This window comes from Pholis gunnellus, assembly GCF_910591455.1.
Source record: "Pholis gunnellus genome assembly, chromosome: 14".
NCBI lineage: Eukaryota > Metazoa > Chordata > Actinopteri > Perciformes > Pholidae > Pholis > Pholis gunnellus.
The window spans coordinates 10,103,288-10,128,197 of NC_136541.1; the positions used below are offsets into that span (position 1 = coordinate 10,103,288).

The 24,910-nt window shown below is 40.9% G+C and overlaps 3 protein-coding genes across 3 annotated transcripts; all 3 read right to left on the reverse strand.

Moving 5' to 3' along the window:
• Nucleotides 1-1,170: 1,170 nt before the first annotated feature.
• rabggtb (Rab geranylgeranyltransferase subunit beta) lies at nt 1,171-6,289 on the reverse strand. Its single transcript, XM_079173799.1, has 9 exons — nt 6,251-6,289; nt 5,776-5,883; nt 4,926-5,123; nt 4,548-4,653; nt 4,197-4,249; nt 3,981-4,091; nt 3,491-3,616; nt 3,211-3,360; nt 1,171-2,711 (listed from the first exon to the last, which is right to left on the reverse strand). The coding sequence occupies exons 1-9, from the start codon at nt 6,251-6,253 to the stop codon at nt 2,571-2,573; spliced, it is 996 nt and encodes a 331-aa protein (XP_079029925.1). The 5' UTR covers nt 6,254-6,289; the 3' UTR covers nt 1,171-2,570.
• A 2,301-nt stretch (nt 6,290-8,590) lies between these two features.
• Nucleotides 8,591-17,247, reverse strand: acadm (acyl-CoA dehydrogenase medium chain). Its single transcript, XM_079172628.1, has 12 exons — nt 17,161-17,247; nt 16,157-16,268; nt 14,954-15,051; nt 13,272-13,341; nt 12,908-13,008; nt 11,631-11,711; nt 11,183-11,313; nt 10,825-10,933; nt 10,268-10,408; nt 9,790-9,885; nt 9,327-9,575; nt 8,591-9,229 (listed from the first exon to the last, which is right to left on the reverse strand). The coding sequence occupies exons 1-12, from the start codon at nt 17,173-17,175 to the stop codon at nt 9,158-9,160; spliced, it is 1,275 nt and encodes a 424-aa protein (XP_079028754.1). The 5' UTR covers nt 17,176-17,247; the 3' UTR covers nt 8,591-9,157.
• Nucleotides 17,248-20,583: 3,336 nt separating this feature from the next.
• LOC306706292 (small ribosomal subunit protein eS8) lies at nt 20,584-24,496 on the reverse strand. Its single transcript, XM_079173304.1, has 6 exons — nt 24,447-24,496; nt 23,377-23,483; nt 22,998-23,097; nt 22,597-22,772; nt 21,700-21,829; nt 20,584-20,734 (listed from the first exon to the last, which is right to left on the reverse strand). Exons 1-6 carry the CDS (start codon nt 24,448-24,450, stop codon nt 20,625-20,627), a joined length of 627 nt encoding a protein of 208 aa, XP_079029430.1. The 5' UTR covers nt 24,451-24,496; the 3' UTR covers nt 20,584-20,624.
• Nucleotides 24,497-24,910: the final 414 nt, after the last annotated feature.

Here is a 24,910-nt window from a genome sequence, read left to right on the forward strand (position 1 = left end):
TGGCATCTACTCAACCAGACACACAGAGGGCGAATTTAAATGGATTTTACAGAAAGAATCCCTCCATGGGACGATACAAAAGCATCACCTAAAACAGTACACTTTACATTATATTAAATTTGTTCACTGCACCGATCTCTCTCTCTCACAAATACCCCCCCCCCCCCCCCCCCCCCCCCCCCCCCACACACACACACACACACCTACACACATACAGTGTTGTTTAATGTAGAAAAAAATGTTTGGGCAACAAATAGACAATTAGCTACGTCGGACAGAGCACATACCTGTTCTCCTCAGTTTGCAGTTAAACTGCTCGATTCTCCGTTTGTGTTATGTTGAGTAGCTATTTTCGCCCAAACAGCATGTGATACAGAAAGCCTGTTCTTGCAGGTACCATCCACTACGAAGAAAAACACGCACAAGTAACCAACAAATCTGAGCTCATCGTTCATAATGCCCACTGTTACTGTCTGAAGACTAACTGCCAACTATGAGCCAATGACAACAGTGCTTGGCAATCAGCCAATCAAATTAGGTTGTGGTACCGAGCAATCACTTGTGAGCATGCGTACTGTCGTTCTCCCTCACTCAGGGCACTTGACGTCGCAGCATAGAAGCGCAATTAAAAAAACATTTAAAACTATTATATCAGTCGCTGACTTTAAATTGTATAATGATAAATAACATATGTAACCAAGGCGCGCATTAAAACAGAATTATATTAATTTCTACATTACTCAGTATAAAAACAGCCTTTTTTTCCTGCTGCCAGCAGGTGGTACTTGACTCATAAGTGTTACATAGAATGTTACAACAGAAACCCTCAGTTATTTCCCTACTCACAGATTGATCAGCACCATAACGTAGTTTTATAGGAAATTGTTAAAGAACTGCATCAAAGTTAATAACCTGATTGTATTTTTTATTCAGGCAGTTTCCAGTCGCCATTTCGCAGCTGCTTTTTTGTTTCCAACAAGATTCATCGGTGGTTTCAGTGAGTGGTCTGGTGATATCCGCTGACCCAAATTAACTGGTTTAGATTCCCTAATTTTTCTTCACTAGATAAATTCATGTATAAACTGAGGCATGGCCATCTGCTTCCTAAAACGGCTCCAATCGCATTTTATTGCAAAAACAAAACAAAAACTGAATCACTGTTGAGGTCGAAATTAAACATTTATTGCTAACCAAGATAACAAATAAGTTACAATAATATACACACAAAGTTGGCAACAGTAAGCAGCTTTTTGGATAAGAACTGAGAACTAATAGATTTAACATGTGATTTATTTACCTTCTATTATAATGTCATGAACAGTCATCCAACAACAGATACAATTTGCATTCAGTAAGACAAGAGTGCAGCATTATAACAGTCAGTTATTCCTGGAAGAAAAAAAAAAGTTTTAACCAAATGAGTATAGCTAAAACGACGCTTGAGAATCAAAACGTAAGACTGGAAATATTTCAGGATTTTTTACACTTAGTTTGGGGGGGAAATCTAAAGCCTTTGCCCACAGCTGCGTAACAAAGCACAGCTGAGTAACAGGGATTTAAATAAATAGTGTAGCTGAGACTGTGGATAAGACGTTAAAAATACTTGACAAGAGACGACGCTGCCATGCGTTTAACCTCTGGGTCTCACAAACAAAAACCACCGCCCCTTAAACCAATTCCTGCCTCGACTGTAAACTGAAGTAATTTTAACAAAACTATCTTTGTTTGCAACAAGTCATGTGTTGCATCTCCAGTTCTAACCCTTTAGCACAGTGGTAGTATGATGGCTCTAGTTTAAACAGGACGAGGAAAGCTTGCCCTTCACATGCTCACTTTTCAAACAGGGAAGTTATTCTATTTGAAACAGTAGGTGCGTGAAAAAGGCAAAAACTTGCCAAAAAAAAAAAAAAAAAAAAAAAAAAAGATGTGGCGTCTTAAAACCAGTCAAGTATCTTAGGCCCCAAAAACATTGAAATCACTGAGCAAACATGCTCATGCTGTTTCAATCCACAATCAGAATATTCCTGTCATTCACGCACATGAAAAACACAGCAAATTCTGTCTTCTGGCCAATAACATTTAAGTACGGTAAACAATTCCCTCCAATCTGATAAGAGCAATACAGACTTACTACAGTTTGCCAACAGTCACGTGTTCTCCAAAACTTGACATGGTGAGGAAGTCAAAAGGCTAAGTAATGTTGTCTAATGAATTTCAGGCTTTTGTAAAGATGGTCACACTTCAAAACATCTCTTGCAGTAAAACCAACAAAAGTGACGTGATAACATAAGGAGTGGTTGAGGGTGTAAAGACAGACTCAGAGGAACCGAGTCAGAACCGCGCCAGACTCTTTTTGTCCTTAGTGAGCACAGACCAAACCCTGCATCTAGAATGTGTCCGTAGACTTCAGCTAACACGAAGATGTGTGGCGCTCCTCTCTCTGCTCCCAACATCCAGCCGTGGTAGTGGGGTTCTTCAGCAGGGCAGCTGTGTGTGTGTGTGTGTGTGTGTGTGTGTGTGTGTGTGTGTGTGTGTGTGTGTGTGTGTGGTGGGATGATGATGACAGAGGGCTAGCTGAGGAGGTCAGGCTGCAGGTCGATCCTCTGAAGGACATCCTCGGGCATGCAGAGGACGGGATTAACTGGCTTGATCTGTTCGTCTCCGAGGAGGGAGAGCCCTGCCACTCCGAACAGAGTGTGGAAAGGATCCACCTGCAGAGAAGGAGGGAGCCTCAACAACAACCATACATACAAATACAAAGAGGAGTTGCATGTCCTGTAATGACACACCGTAACATAATCTCCAAGCACAGTTTTAAACGATGCGAATATATGAGGATGTGCATCAGATAGTAGACCGAATAACCGTATCAAATCCATATACTCTGCACTTTACTGTGTTTTGCACTTCTGGCTAGATGCTAAACTGCATTTCGTTGTCTCAGTACCTACACTCCAATGACAATAAAGTTCTATCTAGTCTTGTCGAATCTGATCTAAAACCTCCTCGTACTTCATAAATTCCCTGTGAATCTACTGCAAGATAGCTTTCATCTCACACCTCATATGAGACAGAGAGACAAAGGATGGGATCATGGAGGTGCAGACAACGCTGACATGAGATGAAAGAGGAGAGAGGATTTTGTGAAAAGACAGGTCTAATACGTTTCCCATTCCCGTTGCAGGAGTTAGTGGTGTTGTGACGGCTCACCATGTCCCCCGGTCTGTCGGCGAAACCTCCGGTCTCCTCATCTTGACACGCTAGAATAAAGGATCGCAGCTTGGCCTTGTCGATCCAGTGGATCCTACCAATGATCTTCAGCGACGCTAAAACCCACCACGAGTAGCACACATCTGGAAGCTGAACGAGACGAAATACGAATTAGCAGGGCAGCGGAGCTACTTCCGGAATTATTCTGATTTGATAAAAGTTTAAAAATGACAAGAAGGAGGCGTTTGATTTCCCAGTAAAGTGTCTGGAGAGCGCAAACCTTCTCCGGTCGTCCATTGAGGCCTCCGGACGGCAGCTGCCTCTCGCAGAGCCACCAGCCCAGCAGGTCGGCGTTCACCTGGTGCAGCTGACCGGTGAGCGACAGGAAGCCAGAGCAGCAGTATATCTGACAGACAGAAGGGAAAAGACCAGAGATTATATTTGACAAGGACTTTCACACATGTCACAGCCCAAGAGGAGTGTGTGAATGGAACACCAGTCACCTTTCAGGGTGTGAACATTTCATTCCGTTAGTGTCGGGGGACTGACAGTCTCTCAGTTATGAGTCAAACTCTGTCCCACAAGACCCGCCCACAGCCTCATACTTATCATGTGTGAATAATAATTCATCTGCCTGATAACTTTTATGTGGGAACTAGCAATTTAACACACTTTCTACAAGTTAGATCTCCCGATGTGGCTGCTTTTGTTTAAAAAAAAGAGATGAAAGAAAACTGTGTTGCACTACATGAGTACTTAGGTGGTCTCACCTGACCAGCATGAGACTCTGAACCAGGTCTGCAGCCAAACCCTCCGTCAAAGTTCATACAGGACAAGACAAACTCGACAGCTTTGTCGACGTTTATTGAGTCCATCTTGCCCTTGGGAAGAAGGAGAGGAAACCGAGAGTCATCTTCAGATTACATAGTGTGACAGTGTTGAGAAAAGAGGAATACTTGAGGAAAAACTCGACGTGACATACATACCAGTAGTGCAAGCGTAGCAACAGCACAGAAGGAAAATCTTGTGTCTATTTCTCCTGTAAAGACAAAGCATTGCAATAACGCAACATTATACTAGTATTTAAATACTATATTTAAAGCAAACTATAATCTAAATAAATGAGAACTACTTTATTGTATTACTGAGATTTCGGCTGCAAGCCCAACATGACAGCAATTATTTAAGTCGTATATTTGTACAAATATATTTAAAAAGAAGTCAACTTGTGATACAAATTGTGGGCTGGCATTGGCTATTATTGTATCCCCGTACTAAAAAACGTATGTGCTTTACATTCGCTCCTTTTTTTTTTCACCCATTTGAGGAGTGCTCACCCCATTTGTCCCCTGCAAATGAGCCATCTTCCTGCTGCAGCCCTTTAATGTACTCCACCACTTTGTCCACATCAAGCGCATCCACATTGTCATACAAGCAAAGGATCTGAGGAAGAAAACAACAAAAATAAAAAGTCAAAAACTAGATAAGACAAAACGGAAGATAACAGACGAATTGAGAAGTTTTGCTGGGAGTTCAATAAAAATATCACTTTAACAATCTTAAAAAAAAAAAACAGATAATGAGGCCGCTTAAGCTCAAATCACAGCAAAGTATTCTTGTCTTTCCAGTTGGCAACCACTGCGACCTCTCGCAGCATGAATGTTGATGAGAAAACAACACAAAGTCCGTCAATCAGTCAGATTTCATGGAGTCACCTGGACGGCGCTGAGGGTGTAGAGCAGGTGGGGGTCGTGTCCGATGCTGGCGCTGACGCCTCCACACTCGTGCTGACAGGCTTTGATGAAGTCTATGATCTCCTGCCGGTTCATCCGGGGCAGCTGCCCCATCAGGTCCATCACAGTCAGCCCCCAGTAGACGCCGCTCATCCTCAGGTACTCGGACAGCGTGTACTCCTGGAACATGAACGAACAGGAGAGCAGGACGTCGTTACTGTTTTTACTGTACAGCCTATGGAAACAGGGTTTCCCCCTTGTTTATTCAGTAAAGGAATAAACAAGTTTGTGAAGTTTGCATAAAAAAGCAAATTCCTGAATTTTGTATAATTAACACAGTAAAAGCCCATGTGTACAGCATAGACATGGTTAATGTGCAAACAACTGAATTAAATCTACAGCCTGGAAAATAATATTGCAGGAGCTGTATCCCACAAATATCTAAAGTATAAAACAGTTTCTGTTAACACAGATAGCAATAAAGAATATGCACTTTTAAAGTTTTGTTTGAAAATGGCCTATTGTTTCTATATTTACTCCTATACAGTTTTAATTACACTGCTCATACAGACTTACAAGGTAACATCTGTCATCTAACCACTATGCATTACCTTGGATTGTTTAGTTTTGTTTTGTACACTAATGGTGTTGTTGGAAAAGAGACATACTTTTCTGTAAAATATGACATATGAGAACATAACAGAAGAGAGCATGCATTGGACTTTTGTTTTTGGGTGACAATGGAAACATTCCCAGAGCAAAAGTACACTGAAGTAATTGGAAAGTTGAGAGAAAACCAAATATAACCCCCATTAGATGGATGTTTACTCACATAGTCATCCTTTTTGGAGCCGTAGGCAGCGATGTAGTCTGCATGTTTGTCCAGCAGCAGAGTGCTGGGAGCGTCAGGCTTAATGATGACATCTTTCACTTGGGTACCCTGACAGTAAACACATCAACACATTTAAAACATAAAAACTAATTCTAACTGGCCTTGTTTCAATTTTATGTAATTACAGCCCCCATAATGTCGCTGTCAAACCCGATACTAAGTAAACCGGTAATGTAATGTTAGCTAAAAGACGAGTTGTTTACAGACTGTGCTATCATCGAGCTACATGCTAGCACTGATGCTAGCTACATTTTAGCAACTTTACTATGATTAGCTGCTTTCACACAATAACGGTCAACTGTGGCGCTAACGTTGGATAGAATGGAGACAAGTGGACATGTCTATCTACTTCGGCTATAGTGTTATCTTAAACTACACGGACTAACTATAACATTAACAACATGACACCGGTTACCATTCTGGAAGTGTTCGCATGATCAGGCTTCTGCTCCTTCTTCTTCTTCTTCTTCGTTGGTTTCGGCAGACTAGAGGCGGCATGGCGTATTGCTGCCCTCTACTGTTTGGGAAATCATCTTCCTAACAGTAATTTAGATTTTCGATTTTTTTAATCTCCAATACTGCGCGGATATTGCATCAGTTTCTTAATTGTAGTCCAGTTGGTACAGGTTGAGTAAAGTGCCCAGAGTAAAATAAAATTCTCCAGTTGCTCTCATATCTGAACAGTTTTCTCCTTTGAAGTGAATAATTTTTTCACATTTCCCATCCAGCCCACTCCTAAACCCACAGTGCCCAAGCCTCAGCCTGGTTATGACTACTGCATCTTTTTCTGTTGCCTTTTCCACTTTTGTAAGATCTCCCCTTTTTCTGTTTCACATGTATTCTACCACATTTCTTTGACATGATAGTCCGTTTTGTAGGGCAATTTATATTTCTTCCACAATAGCAGCGTTCTTTGCCAAGTAATCTGCTTCCTTGTACCCTTCTGTACCCAAATACAACTCACCTCACGTCCTGCTTTGTGAATTCTGTATGTTTGATAAATATCCGTCAGTATATCAGGATTTGGAATTGATTTATCTTATTGAAGGTAATGCTGCAGCTTGTCTGGTTGTCGTCTACCCACCAAAGTGCCCATAATGTTGCCAGCATCTTCGGTGTGTATACTGACATCTGGTCTGATTTTCTACGTTCCTTTTTAACTCTTAATTTGTCCCACTCTCTGGATTCTCTGATCCTTCTGTATAAATGTGGAATATGATCTCCATTCTTGTAGCAAGGTCTTAACTTCCTTGACTTTATCAACCGATATTATTCAGTACAGTGATATTAATAATTAAAATTTTCTTCAAGCTAGTTTGTTTTGGCCTTTCTTGCTCTTCCCATGCATTCAGAATGATGATGCAGCAGGTATTCTGTTGAAAAACGGCCAACAATTCTGTCAATAAGATAAATGATGGAGTATTGCGCAACGCCCCACCACATATTCTCAGGGCTTTAGCTTGTATAATATCCAGTCTTTTAATTACTGCAGGAGCTCCTCCTATAACATATCTATGTTCCATCATGTTAGGGATCTCAGTTAGTTCCCCATTTGGGGACTGAGTTTGTTGAGGACTCGTTGGAGGCTTGAGCAACCCGACAGCCTCAGGTGCGTTGCACCTGTCGTGCGTTTCTTCACTTGCCACACCATCGGATGAGAGAGCCCTATGAGGGGATGATGGCACAATTTAGATTTTACATGCCGTGTGTGGGAGGCCAGCTATTGTGTCTATGGCAACAGTGAGTCCGGGGTATTGGTCACAAGCTCCTCAAGCTCCTCTCTTCCTCTTTAAAGTTCATGTTGCGCAGGTCTTGGGTCGTGACATGACCAGACGGTGTGGTAGGAGGGTCCAGAAACGTTTAATGACATAAGGGCCCAGAAAATAACCCAGATAAAGGACGATCATGTCTATCAGAGAGTTTTTGTCCAAGTCAAGAATGGGAAATCAGATCTTATCTCTCAGAGGGATTGTACAGAATGACAATAGTTTGTCTTAAGAGATGCATGACTGAGCGCTTCTGTGTTGTTCTAAACAAATGCCATGTTGAAACTATAGGCTGCCCTGTGATGCCTGGAAGTTAGCATCGCCCCTTGACATAAAGCTAATGAGATTTTCCCACCGGATTTGGAGTTATTACAGAAAATAAGCTCTTTAGCAAACACATTTATCATATTTACAGGTTTTGTTCAGCAGGATAATCTTCACAAATGAGCACCACAAGTGTGAATTCAATCAGCGGAAGTAAAAAGCAAATATTAGGCTATAAACAAACACGACGGTGGCATGAGTGCGGGCACTTGACGGGAGGACAGACTGCAGGACTCTGGTGGGACGAGAGGAGGTGGACTCTGGGTTTACATGATGCTGCTGCTGCTCGGTGCTCAAACAGTCAAAGTTGATGGGCAATGTTTTTCCTATTGTTAAATTTCTAATGTGAAGATTTCAGCCATACGATCTGCCCAGAGAATTTCTCTTTGCTAGCGTTTACATTCCTTGTGATGTAATTTAAAAAAGTACTACAGTAATGTACTATGGTTTTTGCAAGAGTGTGTGTTGAAAATGGGCTTCAACTGAATTTCGTCGTGCATCCTTGTGTTGCATATTGACAACAAATGATCCTTGAATATACACAAGGCTGTAATGGCAGATAATTGAATTTAGGAAACACAAGATTAAGTTTAATTAACATTAAATACATTTGACTAATCCCACCAGGAGACGGTAGATGCAAATCACTATCTAGAACAAGGACCTGTTGTTAAGGTCTTTATTTTGTAAACAGACAGAAACATGTTCAGACCCCATGCATTTTTACAGTTCAACAAATCATTAGACACACATTGCTCTGTTTCTAACACATTCTGGTGAGAAATAGATTTGTACAGATATAATCGGTTCTGCTTGGTTTATGATCATCAATTTCCCCATCAAACAGACCCCAAACTGTTGTATCACATAACAACTTAATAGATTAATGTCCATGTTTGTGCCTGGCAGCAAATATTTACAATCTACAGATGGCATAGCCTGACAGGACCTGAATGTGGCGATCCTCAACCTCAACAAATCATAAAATAAGGCCACCGTTATGAGCTGCATTCAGAAAACCCTTCTTCTAGATGCGATCGGTCTGGTTGATGTTCTCTGATTAGAAAGCTGTCTACCAATTCAGGGTGTGCATCAGATCGAACACAGCAAGTCTGAATGCTGATAAGGCAAACGAATATTCTTTACCATTTCTAACCAAACAATATTTAACAACTATGTAAGCAGATGTGAAGTTAAAACATTGTACATTTGAATGAGGACAAGTCAGGCGTTCATTTCTTGTATCTTCCCAGGTGCTCTCGGGCGATAATGAGTCTTTGGATTTGAGCTGTGCCCTCGTAGATCTACAAAGGACAAAAAAAAATAAAAAAATCATCAAGAAAATGAAGTTTTGACCAAATCTCTGTTCGCAGAGATCAGGTGCACGACATCACCACCCACCTGGTAGATCTTGGCGTCTCTCATCAGCTTCTCCACCGGGTATTCGCTGTTGAAGCCGTTGCCTCCGAATATCTGAACGGCATCAGAGGCCACCTGATTGGCGATGTCTCCAGCGAACGCTTTGGCGATGGAGGCGTAGTAGGTGTTTTTGCGGCCCTGGTCCACTTCCCAGGCTGAGCGCTGGTACGCCATCCTGGCCAGCTCCACCTTCATCGCCATCTCAGCCAGGAGGAAGGACACGGCCTGGTGCTGTGAAACAGTAGGACACACTTAAAAACACTGTACAAGTGAGTAATCACCAGTTATCAGGATAGTTACAGTAATGACAGTATTGCCACTATTATTTTAAATTTTTTTTTAAAAACAGGATTTTTTCACTGAACTCAAAGTGGGGTACACCAGCATATAAAAGCTGTGAGGGAACACGCGTTTTTCTGCTGATAAAAGAAATAAGCAAACAAACCTCAGCAATAGCTACACCAAAGGTCTTCCTCTGTAGTGCGTAATTGGTAGCTTCTTCAAGGGCCCTCTGTGCCAGGCCTGTTGCTCCTGCTGCCACCTGCAGTGCATGAATTACATTAGTAACATCGCAGACACAAATCTTCAGTGACCAATACAATTAATCATGGGTGTTTCATTTGCAATGTTGAAAAGCGTGAATTAGTTTGGTTGTGGCAATAGATCAGATATTGGGAGATTAACTTTAACTTGGTGACATCTGACGTAAAGGCACACTAGTTGTTAATCTGTGGATAAGGAACTGATTTTTAATGGAAAAAAAAAGGGCGCACCTCAGTTTAAACTCATTTTCACATGTCCACACATATCCAAAGGTTGCCTCGTCTGCTGCAAGAAGACACTGTTGACCCGTTATTAAGGTCCTTATTTTATAGTTAGCCATCTTAGGGTAAGATACATGTTGTTACAGATGGAAGACTTACTGGTGGCCTGGTGTTGTCAAAAGCACCCATGGCAATCTTGAAGCCAGATCCCTCTCCAATCAGGACGTTTTCCTTCGGTATCCTCACATCCTCAAAGGTGATGCCTCTGGTATCAGAGCACCTCTGGCCCATGTTCATCTCCTACGAGCACAAAACAAACATGTTATCTAGTGGCGCACACATCAGAGGTCATTATTGGACAACCCTGACTGGAAAGCAGATTCACACACACAGTTCCCCCATCAATTAAAATCTAATTCGATCTCATAATGATTTATACTGCACTAATCTAAAAGTAGAGTTTATAATGCACTCTGTTGTTGAAATCTCGTGGATAGGTGACTTTTTACTAATTATTTGTGAATTGCAGTTATCTACTGTTACCTACACACACTTTATTATCGCAGCTGTTGGGCGCACACATGTAACATGTGTTGCGACATATATACGCTTACGAAACTACATTCCCGCCTTTGTTACAATCCAAGAAAAATACTGATCTTAATACTAAACCACTTGATGTGTTAAGAGGACAAAACTATTTAGCCTCATCGTACCTTTCTGCCTATTAGAATTCCTGGAGTGTCGGCATCCACAATGAAGCCAGTAAAAGCCTTTCCGGTTGAACATTTAGGATCTGCGTTAGTGCGAGCCAGGAGGAAGTACCTAAGAACATAAAAGAGGTTCAGATAACCTTCAGCGCAACGAACAGATGTTTATGTATTTGTTTCCTTTAAGAATATGTAGATACACAAACTCAGTGTTCAGTTTATTAGGTACACCTTGCTAAAACTAATGCAGTCCAATACAAAGGTCCTGCATTCTTCCTTCATGAAGGTTATAACGTGAATTTCACACATAACTGAGTATATATATTGTTAGAGTACAATAAGAGAAATGGTAGCGAGTACACACCAGTTAGCTTTCCCGCCGTTGGTGATCCACATCTTCTGCCCGTTAACAACGTACTCGTCGCCCATCTTCACAGCTCGGGTCTTGAGGCCGGCCACATCAGAGCCCGCCCCCGGCTCCGTCACGCAGTAGGCCTGCCGAAAATAGTCGTCGACTCGTGTGAATAATCAATAACTCTACTAGTGACTGCAGCGCTACTACTTAACGCGTCATGATGCAATTAACTGGATTTCAAACACCAGGTACACATGCTAGGGAAGTAAAACCTCATTATATGTGTACAATACATTAAGCCAACGTACAGCACTCGTCTTAAGCATTAAACTTGTTGTGCAGTCTTTGGTAAAAGTATTAGATGAAAGTAAGCAAGATCATCAAGATATACTTGAGTAAAGTACCTCCTTGAGTAAATGTGCTTATTGTTCATTTCCACCATTTGTTAAATACTTACACACATAAGAGGCTCCTCAGTCATCCTGCCCAGGTATTTAGCCTTCTGTGCCTCACTGCCAGCTAAAATAACAGGCATTTGCTATGTGGGAGAAACAAAAAGAACTTTATATTAACTGAGCTACAACCACCGTCATTAATCATTGTTACGCCTGATGCACATTCTGGAAATATTGATTGGAGAGAAGTATATCTATAATGCTCAGTAGACACGGCGCTATTAACCCCAATGCATGACCCCCTGTGTAATGAAATAACATTGTAGAATTACAAGTCAGTGAGCAACCTTAAAAAGTCACTCCTCCCTGACTCAATGGAAATCTAAGATGCCTTTGAACACTACTGCATAGCAGCAGCAGCATGCACAGCACAGGTTTGATGGAGCACGTCATGTTTATGGTTGATCCCAACAAGGGACGTTAATTGTTCCGTATATACTGTGACATTTGTGGATTAAAAAAAGCCACATTATACAAGACACACAGATGAGTGGAACTATATTTGGAAATGTGTGCTTCCTTTGCATAGGAGTCAGTAGGGGGGGGGCACAAATATTTCCCCCACATCACTAAAGAAACATCAAACAATGGGGATAGTTTTGAGACATTCACCAGACACCTCTATGAAGTGATGGATGGGGTGGGTGTCATTTGGATTTTATCTATATTTCTACCTTTTTCAATACTATTCATCGATCCGGTACATTAACGGTACTGTGCCAAACAAAGGGAATCAATTTAGAAAGGGATTAGAACTTATATATATTTTCAATAGGACAACATATTGTTTAGAGTAAAATCACTGGAAACAAATAATTCCAGACAACACTGAGGTTTGAAATGTATGACCGGAAAGAAATGGGGGACTACAGTTTCACAAATCTCCAACAATTTGTCTCATTTTTAGGATGCATGGATGATTGGGCTAAACAAGCAACATGCATGCATACAGAAGGCTTTCATTACAGCTTGTTCACATCTATTGTCTATTAGCCAAAGAACTGCACTGTGGCTCAAACACACCCGCGCTGAATATGAGTCTGCAGGTAGAGTAGTAGAAAATATTGTTCTGCAAGTTTATGCTTGATGCTAAAATTACTATTGAGTTGTTGTCTGATGTCGGCAAAATGTTACCGTAGTACCGATAATAGCACCAACTTCTAAAATCCCTTGTTTCTTAAAATTTGCAACCCGTTCCAATTAACAACAGGGTTTCTGGAGGCATTACTCGTGGTGGACATCTTGAAAGACTATTTTTTTGTGATTTAAAACAACTTACTCCCAGAGAGTTGGCCTCAATGGCAGTCTGTACTCCGGTGCAGCCATAAGCCAACTCTTCTGTGACGAGGCAGTTATCAAAGATTGACAAGCCCATTCCACCTGAATACAAACACACAAACATCACAGGGTTTTAATTAACACACTAAGGCTGTGACGCAATTTCACACAGCAAATTAAATATATATTTATTATTTATTTAAGTGTGGCTATTGTTTAGGTCATCATCTATGAACTAAATTGATGCGAGACGAGATGTGTCAGGACCTGCGTGGCCTCCCACAAAGGGGGCACACCGGACGACGTCATGCTAAAGTTTAATATTTTCCATATTGAAAAAGACAACGAGCAAGAATATAACATACCATAGTCCTGAGGAATGTGACCGTTCATCAGACCAAGCTCCCATGCTTTCTTGATGATGGGCATAGGATACTGCAAAATGACGTACACATGATGTTTAAGAGTTATGCAAACTTTTTTTTTGTCTGAGATGCAATTTAAGGAGAAACTGTCATCATAGCAACAGGCTAAGTGGTAAGAAAACATTTTATAAACTCTTTAAAAGAAAGAAAAGGGAGATTTAAAAAACCAGTAAGGAATGCATATAACTGGTGGTGGTGACATGTTCACGTCGATTGTTATATTATTGATAGGTCATATTATTAGTATCGGCTCATAGCAGGGGATAGCATGATATCCTTCTGAAAATGTTCCTTCTAATAACACTAAAGATATTTCTCTAGCGTGCTAATGGATAGTCTCTCATCACGGTATAATATCGTGCCCTCCCTGCAGTGTTTACCTTACTCTATTTTCCTCTGGTGTGACTCGACCGTTTTCCCCATCTGATTGGTCTAACACTGTTTCTCAATCTCCTGGTCTCACGTGACCTGGCTTATCGTGCCTGTGTTTCCTAGGTGAACGTGACCTGGATTAACGTAACTGTGTTTCCTAGGTGACCGTGACCTGGATTAACGTGACTGTGTTTCCTAGGTGAACGTGACCTGGATTAACGTAACTGTGTTTCCTAGGTGACCGTGACCTGGTTTATCGTGCCTGTGTTTCCTAGGTGAACGTGACCTGGATTAACGTAACTGTGTTTCCTAGGTGACCGTGACCTGGATTAACGTGACTGTGTTTCCTAGGTGAACGTGACCTGGATTAACGCAACTGTGTTTCCTAGGTGACCGTGACCTGGATTAACGTGACTGTGTTTCCTAGGTGAACGTGACCTGGATTAACGTAACTGTTTCCTAGGTGACCGTGACCTGGATTAACGTAACTGTGTTTCCTAGGTGAACGTGACCTGGATTAACGTAACTGTGTTTCCTAGGTGACCGTGACCTGGATTAACGTGACTGTGTTTCCTAGGTGAACGTGACCTGGATTAACGTAACTGTTTCCTAGGTGACCGTGACCTGGATTAACGTAACTGTGTTTCCTAGGTGACCGTGACCTGGATTAACGTAACTGTGTTTCCTAGGTGACCGTGACCTGGATTAACGTAACTGTGTTTCCTAGGTGACCGTGACCTGGATTAACGCAACTGTGTTTCCTAGGTGACCGTGACCTGGATTAACGTAGCTGTGTTTCCTAGGTGACCGTGACCTGGCTTAACGTGTGACTAACCTTGACCTCTTACCTCTGGTCTAACATCTACTCACTCACGTTCTAGCCTTGAATTCCCTCGTGACTAATTTTCTATGTTCTTAGGAAATTCACCACAGCAGTAAGGTATTTATTTATTTATATAAATAAATTTCTTTTGGGGCATTAGGCCTATTGGACCGCAGTATCCCTACCCTCGGTGATAGTACTTCATGGTGGAGTCCAATCGCCAAAGACTTTGCACTTTTCATATTTGCATGTGTAATAAATCATTGTTAAACTATAAAACAAGTCTCTCCTGATTGAACTGATATAGACAGAAAATACGTAGTACGATAACATTTCAAAGCTTTTATGTCAGTAAACTTATCAAGTCCAGCTGTATCTCAGAATGCATTATACACCAACTGCCACCTAATCTGTGTGCTAGACTCACTTCACCACTCCTGTCATAAGCAGCTGCAACAGGGACGATCTCTTCATGAGCAAACTTCCTGGCCAGCTTTTGGAACTCCTTTTGCTCATCAGTCAGCTCTGTTGGGCAAAGCAGAAGCAAGAAGACTCGTGATAAGCAACTTCACCACACAGGAACACCTTTTTTTTCCCCCAAACTATTTGAAATAGACTCCCGTGAACGTTTCATTACATTGCTGCATTTAGTTAGTTTGACAGTTTTGAAAGTTTAGCAACTGAACTATGTTACAATGACAAGAAAAGAATGTCACTGTGAAATATGGCACACGAGAAAGACATAACCTGATACCAAGTAATGTAATTAAAGTAATATGCGAATCCTATCACATTGCAACTCATATGAAATGTTACATAAATATCAACCATGAAGTTAAAACCTATCAGCCTAAAGTGGACACAGGGACTAAGCTACACCAAAAAGGTGGATTTATATTTGGGGTCAACACAAATATTTAAAATCTAGGCTTTTAGGACAATGCATTTACTATTTTACTGGAACATATTGCACAATATCATCTACATTTAATGCAGCACATCGGAACAAAAAAACATGCAAAACTGATGTAGGACTGCTGTAAGTTCTACAAGCCACCAGATGTCAATGTGTGTTTACCGAATATGAAGCCCCAAAGCGCCAAATCTTTTTCGGCACAAAGAGAAAGAAAGCCCCAAAGCTTTGCAAGGCTTCACCCAACCATCCCTAGTTTAAAACAATAGCCACGTGACCATATGTATAATGAGTTATTGGTTGTAATCATTCCTTCACCCCATACTGGGTATGAAAAAAATCCCTTAGGCAATCTAACATTTAAATGATGGGGACAAAATCATCAGTCGGGTTAAATAAAGTACATATACTTATAAATACAAAGTCTCTGTTGGGTTAAATCCCCCAACTGTGGAAGAGTTAACTGCCCTCTATGTATTTGTCGGACTGCTGTAGCCTCACATGAACTTGAGTTTATCTTTACACAGAATGAGGACAGTGCAAGCTCGCTTGAGGAAGGGATCTATTCACAGCCAGTACAGACAGGAGGAACGATTACAGCGACCAATCATTATTTAGTTGTAGATATGGGCAACTGAGCATTGCTTCAAAGCAGGTATGACAAAATGTGAAGGTATCCTTTGAAGTTATGGAAAGGTTCCTCCATCCTATACTCACCAAAGGAGAAGCCAGTGGATGCTGGTTGGCCCGAGTGAGCCGCTTCAGTGCCGGCTGCAGAAGAACTGGATCTCTGCAGCCGGATCCCAGACCGCACACCGGCTTTGAACACCTGAGCACGGAGAGAGAAACCAGCAACACACAATATAAACAACACATTTTACTGTTTCAAGTAAGAAGTTAGTAAAACAGTAGATAGCCCCAGTTTGTGTCTTTAATGCATCACAATTGCATTCACAGAGCTAAGCATGACGAAATAAAAAAAATAAATGCCATGTTTAAAAAAAGAAAGAAAGAGAGATCACTTAAACATTTACTTTTCCAAAATCACTAAAGTCAATTTTAAAAAACATGAACATCTGATCACAAAAACAAAATAAGCTGTAACTACTTCTATCCATCCATCAGGATATTACAAACATATGGTGGCTCTTTTTGTACACAACAACAACATTAATGCAATATTTTGCATGACAATATCTTTCAAAATAATATCCTTCACAAAGTTGTTACTACTACTCATACATATATCTACTACTACTTTTACTACCATTACTTTGACAGTAACATTGTTTAGCTTCCATTTTCTCCTGTATCGTAATTCAGCCGTTAGCTTCTTTAGATACTTCTGTTTAGCTTCCAACTCTGCCACATTTCAACGACAAGGTCTTTCACCAGTACATTGAACTGCTTTGGGGCTTTACGACTTTTAAGGCAGCCAGTTTCACATTTCCGTATTTCAGCGATACACTTTGCTAGTTGTAATGCAGCTATGTGAGGCACAGACGTTACTTTAGGTGCATTATGATAAACAGTGTGAACACAACGTCTTAAAATGTGTTATGAAAAGCTAAAGGATGTGACGTGGTTAGCAAAACCTTCACTAGATTGACTCGAGAAATGTAGCTGTAATGTAAGAATGTAGAACAGGGGGACGAAAACCTTTCATTAACTAAAACTATGAACATATAGTGGTGAGTTGAAGCTATTTTAACGATACGTACCTTATTGAAGAGCATTGTTAAGTGTCGCTACTGCACCAGCCGTCTACACAGACTGAAATGAGACCTTTGTCCTACATAGTATGTATTCGCCTCTCAGCCAATCACAGCAGCGGGATTGATCACGTGTCGTGTCTCGTTATCCGGAAAATGACTTTTCCCCCAGTTAGCCTCACCTTACATGATCGTTACCAAACAAAGTGTTGTATACAATAACTCACCCCAAATGTTGATCTATTCTCTTAGGTCTCTCACATATGCAATGCATTCTAGTATGTATACATTTAACTGAAAAGTGGTTAAACCGACACATATATTGTGACTTTATACTTCTTTATTTATGGGGTGTGTCACACTATTTGTCTGTTTAACCGGTTTTGCAGTCATTATTCTATTCTAGAATCAATTGCATATGTGAGAGATCTAATTAAGAGAATAGACGTATAAAGAGTTTAGGTAACAACTATGTAAGCAACGGAGCCCCTGAAGGGTCATATCGTGCCTTTTCCATTACCTTACCCACAGTCTATGACCTTTCTCTGCCACGTTTAGCGTTCACTCGCAATAAATATTCATCCTCCCACACGGTGGAGAGAATAACATAAAATAAGACAATCCTTTATTAGTCCCGCAGTGGGGAAATGTACAGGATTACAGCAGCGTAGTGGATAGTGAAAACAAGGGACATGTTAAAAAACAAGAGCAAAACAAGTATTATAAATGAGTAATAAAACAGTAAAGAATATTAAATAAGTTAAAAAATCCATAATAACCAAAATATTATATATACAGACAGAATACTTGTTGGGTTGAAAAAGTTCTCTGCATTTGACCCATCCCTGTGTAGGGAGCAGTGGGCTGCTATTGAGAAGCGCCCGGGGAGCATTTAGGTAATTGGTGTCTTGCTCAGGTACACCACCACCTCGGCACAGTAGCTACACGTAGTAGCCAAAGATCGAACCGCCAATCTTGCGAATACCGGACGACCCTCTCTACCCCGTGAGCCACGGTCGCCCCGACCATAGAAGGCCGACGACCTGACTTTGTTCCACAGCAGGTGTGATATGTCCACTGTCACACAGATAGATATGACCCACTGATTGACTGACTATTTTAATTAGCACCAACCAGCTATACATTTTATAAAATATTTTGGTACACTATGCTGATCATTTTATAAAATGTCATGGTATAACTAACTTAGAGCTGACTGCTTTTACTAAGTCAAAGATATAAATACTTCAACGACTGATTATCTGTCAAGTCTATTTTTCTTCCAGTATAAGTGACCCTGCAGTCTTCTGTCCCTTTCTCCTTCAGCCTGTACTGTTTATCCCCACAGCCATTTGTGTACTATTGAATTCAGATCAGTCATTACATTTTTATTTTTCAGGAGGTGTCATGTCCTCAAGCCCTGCTAATTAGATTAAAAACACATTGTTCTCCCACAATACTTTTGTGTTACCTCGCAACACTTTTCGTCTTCCATTCCTTCTCAGCCGTATTATTCTGGACGGTGTTTACATCACACCTCAGGCCTGTGTTAGTGAGGCGCTACATCACCTGGCTGACCGGATAACCAACAGCTCAGTTCACCGTGCAGCTTTGGGACTCACAAAGGAGATCAGGGTAGCAAAGAGCAGCTACACTGAAAAGTTGGAAAACAGGTTTTCAGGCAACCCTGCATCAGTGTAGAGAAGATGAAAGACGAAATTGTTCGAGAGACTGGTGTTGACCCCCCTGAAGGACATCACAGCCCCCTGCAGTTTGCCTACCTGGCAAACAGGTCTGCACTACATGCTGCAACACCTTGACTCCCCGGGGACATACGCACCACCATCATCACCATCATCATGGAAGTACTTCAACCCAAACTCTCCCAGCTCACTGTGTTAGACTCCACCTCTCAGTGGATCACAAACCTCCTGACAGACAAGACGCAGCAGGGAAGGCTGGGAAAAATCACATCCAGCTCCCGGACTATCAGTACCGGCGCCCCTCAGGGATGTGTGCTCTCCCCACTGCTCTTCTCCCTTTAACGACTGCACCCCAGGATGTGTTTCCTGCGCCAGCTCAGGAAGTTCAACCTCCCTCAGGAGCTGCTGATTCTGTTTTACTCCACCATCATCCAGCCTGTTCTCTGCACGTCCATCACTGTCTGGTTTGGATCGGCCACCAAACAGGACAGGAACAGACTACAGCGGACTGTCAGGTCTGCAGAGAAAATCATTGGTGCCAGCCTACCCTCCATTCCGGACCACCAGAGACCTGGGTAAAGATACCCGGGGTTTGTTGAATGCACTTTGTATTATACGTCTTTGCCAGTTTCTTGTGTTTGAACTGAGACAAGCACTTCCTTCCTTTTATTTTTCAATTGTAACAAGTATTTCAATTCCATGAACTTTGTTCTCTTTTTGTTCAAAGTAGTCATATGCAGCAACTCTCAAATGGCGGTTTATATACGACATAAGCGTGTAACGTTTTACTCTTGATGACACTGCAGTACAAGAACTTCTCCATGAAAGCAGCTGCAAATATCTTGAGAAAAAGGGCAGAATCAGCAAACTGTATCAAAACTATAATAGTTAGCTGATTGCTTTAATAATCAGCTAAATGTATAATCTGAGTTATTACTGACGTTTGAATGAGTAAGCGGACTAAGATACGCAACACTGCACATCATACTTTTCGATAGTCTAGAGACCATTTATGGACTGAATCAGATCATTTTTAACAGACAGATGCATGTGTAGATTTTTTTGATTGGGTGTGGTCTGTTTAAATTTGTGTGTTCTGAGGCACAAGTACTACAGTACTCTTATTTGTATGAAGTAAATATATTCTGCTGTTGAGCCACTGGCAACTAAGTACTACATACTATTTTAACCTTTACTCCAATATATTAAAGGCTAGATGTTCCATTGCAATATATACATTTTTAATTCAACTTGAGATATGAGCCATTGATAATCCTTGCCCCCAAAATGGAATTTTGTAGATATGATTTTTAAATTTGCATTCTTTCCTACTGTGCAATTCAACTCGATATTCCTCTGAACTAAATGTGATCTTGGGTGATCAATGTAAATGTCCCACTGATGTAGACAACTCAGTCATGTGTATTATTGTCTTCCAGTGTAAGTGACCCTGCATTCTTCTGGCTCAGCCTCCGACTGTTTATCTCCACAGCCATTTGTGTACTACTGAATTTAACAAAGATCAGTGACTGCATGCATTTGTTCTTTGCTTTATTTACCATTAAGTGGTAATCTGAATATTAAATGTTTATTTTTCATGAGGTGTCACTTCTTCAAGCCTTGCTAATTAGATTAAGAACACATTGCAATATTGCCATGTGGCCAAGCATAGAAATAGAGTTTCACATCACCAATAAAAAGAGAGTAAAGCAATGGCAGCAGACAGTTTGGGGCGTTTGGATTTTATTGAAGTATCAAACAGCTGTACATCTATTTGCCTTTCTTGGCCTTGATCTTCCTCAGGTAGAACTCAAGCTCTTTTCCCTCCAGGATGTAGCCGTCTGCTCTGCCGCACTGGCCGGGTCTGGAGGCGATGCAAGCTGCAGGAGGGAAGAGGGGAATATAGTCAGTGATGGATAAACCGTATCAAAACATACAGGAAATAGTGCGTCAATCAAATAATCTCAGGCTGAAGTCAGTTTTGAGGTTGCAGAAATGTTAGGCACTGTACGGTTAATATTGACAGATTATAAGACTAGAAGATGATTAATTTAATCTTATTAGAGTACATTTAACAAAGTGCTTGTTTCGTGGTTCTTTCACAGCCAATCTGACACCATTCTATAAACGCCCTGCTGTATCAGCTGTTGGAGACATGGAGGCATTCCAGTACAAGTACAGTCATCTGTCGGCCACGTAACAGCCAAATTGCTTAAAGGCAAGGGAGACGTAAGGGACAAGTTCTACCATTTAATTTCTTAAACTTTAACACCCAGATGGGTGCAGTGAATTAACACTGCAGCAGATGTCCATGTAGGTAACAGGTCTTTCTCAGAGTCATCATTATCATCACTTTCATTCAGTAGCAGAACTGGACAAAGTTATCTTCATGGAAAGACGTGCACCACAGACAGCACTTTTAACAGATGCCATGTAAAGAAAATGCCCGTTAGTTATTTTGTGACCCTGGTTGCATATAGAAATTTTAGTCTGGTAAACAACCCCAGACTAGGAGTGTTATTCTACAGGATCAGATAAGTACAATTACACACTAAAAAAGTATGCATGTCCCAGGACAAGAGAAATGTTTCATTTAAATGTTCACCCAAAATCTGAAATGAGGAACCCCAACAAATAACATTTTCACAGATATTACAAGACTTGTGATGAAAGATTTTGAGTCTTTCGCCTTAATGAAATTAATTAGCATTTGACCTGAAATTTTAATTATTCAATCACAAGTCAGAGGCAAAAATGTAAAACACAAAACAAAAAGAGCCAATGACATTTCTTTGAAATTAACTACTGGTAGACGGAAGCCACCCGAGGTCATGTTGAGACTTACCGAGCAGCTTTCCCTGCTGGAACTGCTCCTCCAAGAGGGTGCTGATCTTGGCCGTCTTTTTACGCTCATCGTACTTCTTCTGGGTCCTCTTTGACCTTTTCTTGTTCAGGACCTCTTCCTCCTCAGGGGTCTACAGAAGAGGGGGGAAATAAAAGTTCATTGGATTTAAGTTTACACTTCTCCTGCTTAGCAACACTAGTTGATTTACAATAAATGCAACACTGCAGAGAAAGGCAGTGTAGGGAATGGGTATTAACGCGGCAGCAGATGTCCATGTAGGTAACAGGTCTTTCTCAGAGTCATCATTATCATCACTTTCATTCAGTAGCAGAACTGGACAAAGTTATCTTCATGGAAAGACATTCACCAGGTCAGACAGCACTATAATATAGGTGCCATGAAAACTTCTCAGCTGGTGACCCTATTTGTAACCTTTTCTATTATATCATATCAAAAAGGTTCATGTATTCATACATTAGAAGCCCACTATTAATCACCCCCCAAAAGGTGTCTTACACTAAACAAACTTCAGTCTCAAGCTGGACTGGTATTACAGGCCCCTTTTTATCAAACCTAGCAAATATACAAAGTCGAATAAGGGCACAGTGCAACGGCAGATTCTCATTTGGGCAATAAACAGGACCACAATTCTCAGATGTATGCATCTCTTGAGCATTGAGCTCTAGTAGTACTAGAGGAAGTGTCATCTTTGTGTAGATCGGACAAAAAGATGCATTCTCCAATGTATCTGCACATGGGTCGCACCAACTGTTTTCAGTTATGATAGCAGCACCATAGAGTTCATACATACCAGGCCAAAACAAAACTGGTGTGATGCAGCTATATTTCTCACAACCGAATAAAAAGAAGTAAGCGACATTTAATTTATACACATACCAGCTTAGCTCCCTTTTTGCGTCCCAGTGGAGTGGCAAAGTGGGCCTCATACCACTGCCTGTAGGGAAGGCTGTCGACGAGCACGATGCAGTTCTTCACCAGGGTCTTGGTTCTGACCAGCTCGTTGTTGGAGGCATTGTAGACCACATCAATGATTCTGGTCTTGCGTGTGCAGCCTGCGTAAACAAACAAAACCCATTAGCAACTGCAAAATCTCCCCCATTTTGGTTGACGAATAACAGATAGATCTTCAAAAGTGCGACACAGGTCTTTCTCAGGTGTCGCGTTATCACCATTTTCATTCAGTAGCAGAACTGGACAAAAGTTATCATCATAAAAAGACATGTATAACATCAAAGAGCAGTGGCATGCAATTATAGTAGCATTTGATATTAACTTACACTCAGAGCCCCATGAGAAGTTACCGACATCAAGCCTCAGAGCACGGTACTTCTTGTTTCCACCACGGACCCTCACCGTGTGGATGCGACGAGGTCCAATCTACATAAATCGACAGTATTTTAGTGTTAGTAGGCAATTTGTATGGTTATGGATTTGGGTTATCCATGTGTAGAGATTGAATTCTGATGGCTCATGGAAAATAGTACGATGCACATATATTGAAGCGTGTCAGTGTAACTATGACGAGTCCTAACATTGGTAAGTCTAGAACTTTGAACCAAAACGGCTCAAAAAGACATACCTAAGGTCGTGTTTTCATCACCCACGCTTAATAACATCAGATCAATTTAGAGCAGGTAAACACTGGCTTATACATACTTTTGTGTTTGCAGGAGGGCGTCCAAGCTCATACTTCCTTTTCTTGTGGTAGGGCTTGCGTTTACCGCCGGTCTTGCGGCGTTTATGCCAGTTATCCCTTGAGATACCTTAATAAATGATTAAACAAGAGCAAGAACCAGGTGTTAGATCATTGGACAACTCGCAGGAAAAAGCAGCACAAAATGATCATCAATGCTTGAGCAATCAGTTCTCCAAGGTATAGGTTGTCCGCAATTGTAATTATGGATTCCATTAGTTTCATCATATCGCTCAAGCAATTTTAAGGTACCTTCTCAGCTTAATGGTGCCTGTATATCTGTTAATTGAATAAGATCATAGTGAACTAGGTTTAGGATAATTTAATCTCAAAATTTGCATACAGTGAGATGTTCTACTGAACTGAATGACCATGTGATGCACGTAGTGATTTAAACTCTGGCCAGAGACAAATTAGAACAGAAATGTCGGGCCTTTACAGTCACACGATGGCCTTTTAAGAAATAACATGCAACTAGTGTACCCAAAATGCGTCTTTGTTAACTTGACCTTCGTTATAATTTTTACACAAGTTAATGTTAAATGTGTCCACACTTCATTTTCAAGTAAGTATTATTCTCAGGTTCAATTTAAGAGTTTCAGTTTAGCAACGTGACATGTTCACCACCATCCTGCTAACTAGCTAATGCTAACATTAACGTTGCCTCTCCACTAGCATGGCGCTTCGAAGAACTAAAACACTGCTCCTGAACGGCAGAAATACAATACAAGGCGGAATCCCGCTTACATATTTTAATACCTCACAAACGGCAAACGGTGCAGTTTTCTATTAAACTAGAATCCCAGAAGCTAACTCCATGGACAACGAGTGCAGCCATCTTGGAGCACTTCGCACATCCGTAACAGATTACTTCATTAAAATACAACAAACTGACTGTAGACAGCTAAGTTAAAGATACATCTCTTCAAATAACGTTTAGCGACAATATAGCAAACCATTAAAGAAATATTCCTTCGATAAAACATCAGATGGACAAGGATTCTCCCTCCGACTCGAGCATGAAAACACGTACCCATTCTCAGGCGCCGGCTAGAAAGAGGACTCGCAAAGGCTCATGGGGAAGTTTGAAGCAACTTGTTCTCGCGAGAATTCAAACCGAAGCGAACGGTATTTTCGAGGGTGAGATTTTTTCTTTATACATTCACGGGTTTTGTTGGACACAGATTATACAGTATAGTACCTCTGAATTAACAATAAATGCAGTGGAAGAAGTACTGAGTAATAGCACAGTATAGAAATTCTACTTGTATAAAAGTACTAAAGTATTTGCATCAAAATATACATAAAGTGGCAAAAGTGAAAGTAGCCTACTCACTATGCGGAATGGTCAATTCTAAAATAATACATATTAAATTAATTGATTATAATTATTTATAAATTAATGTGTACTACTATTGCAGCTGGTAAATGTGGCGCTAAATTTAATTAATGTATAAACTGTGATATTACTATGTCTAATCTACGATATGATATTCC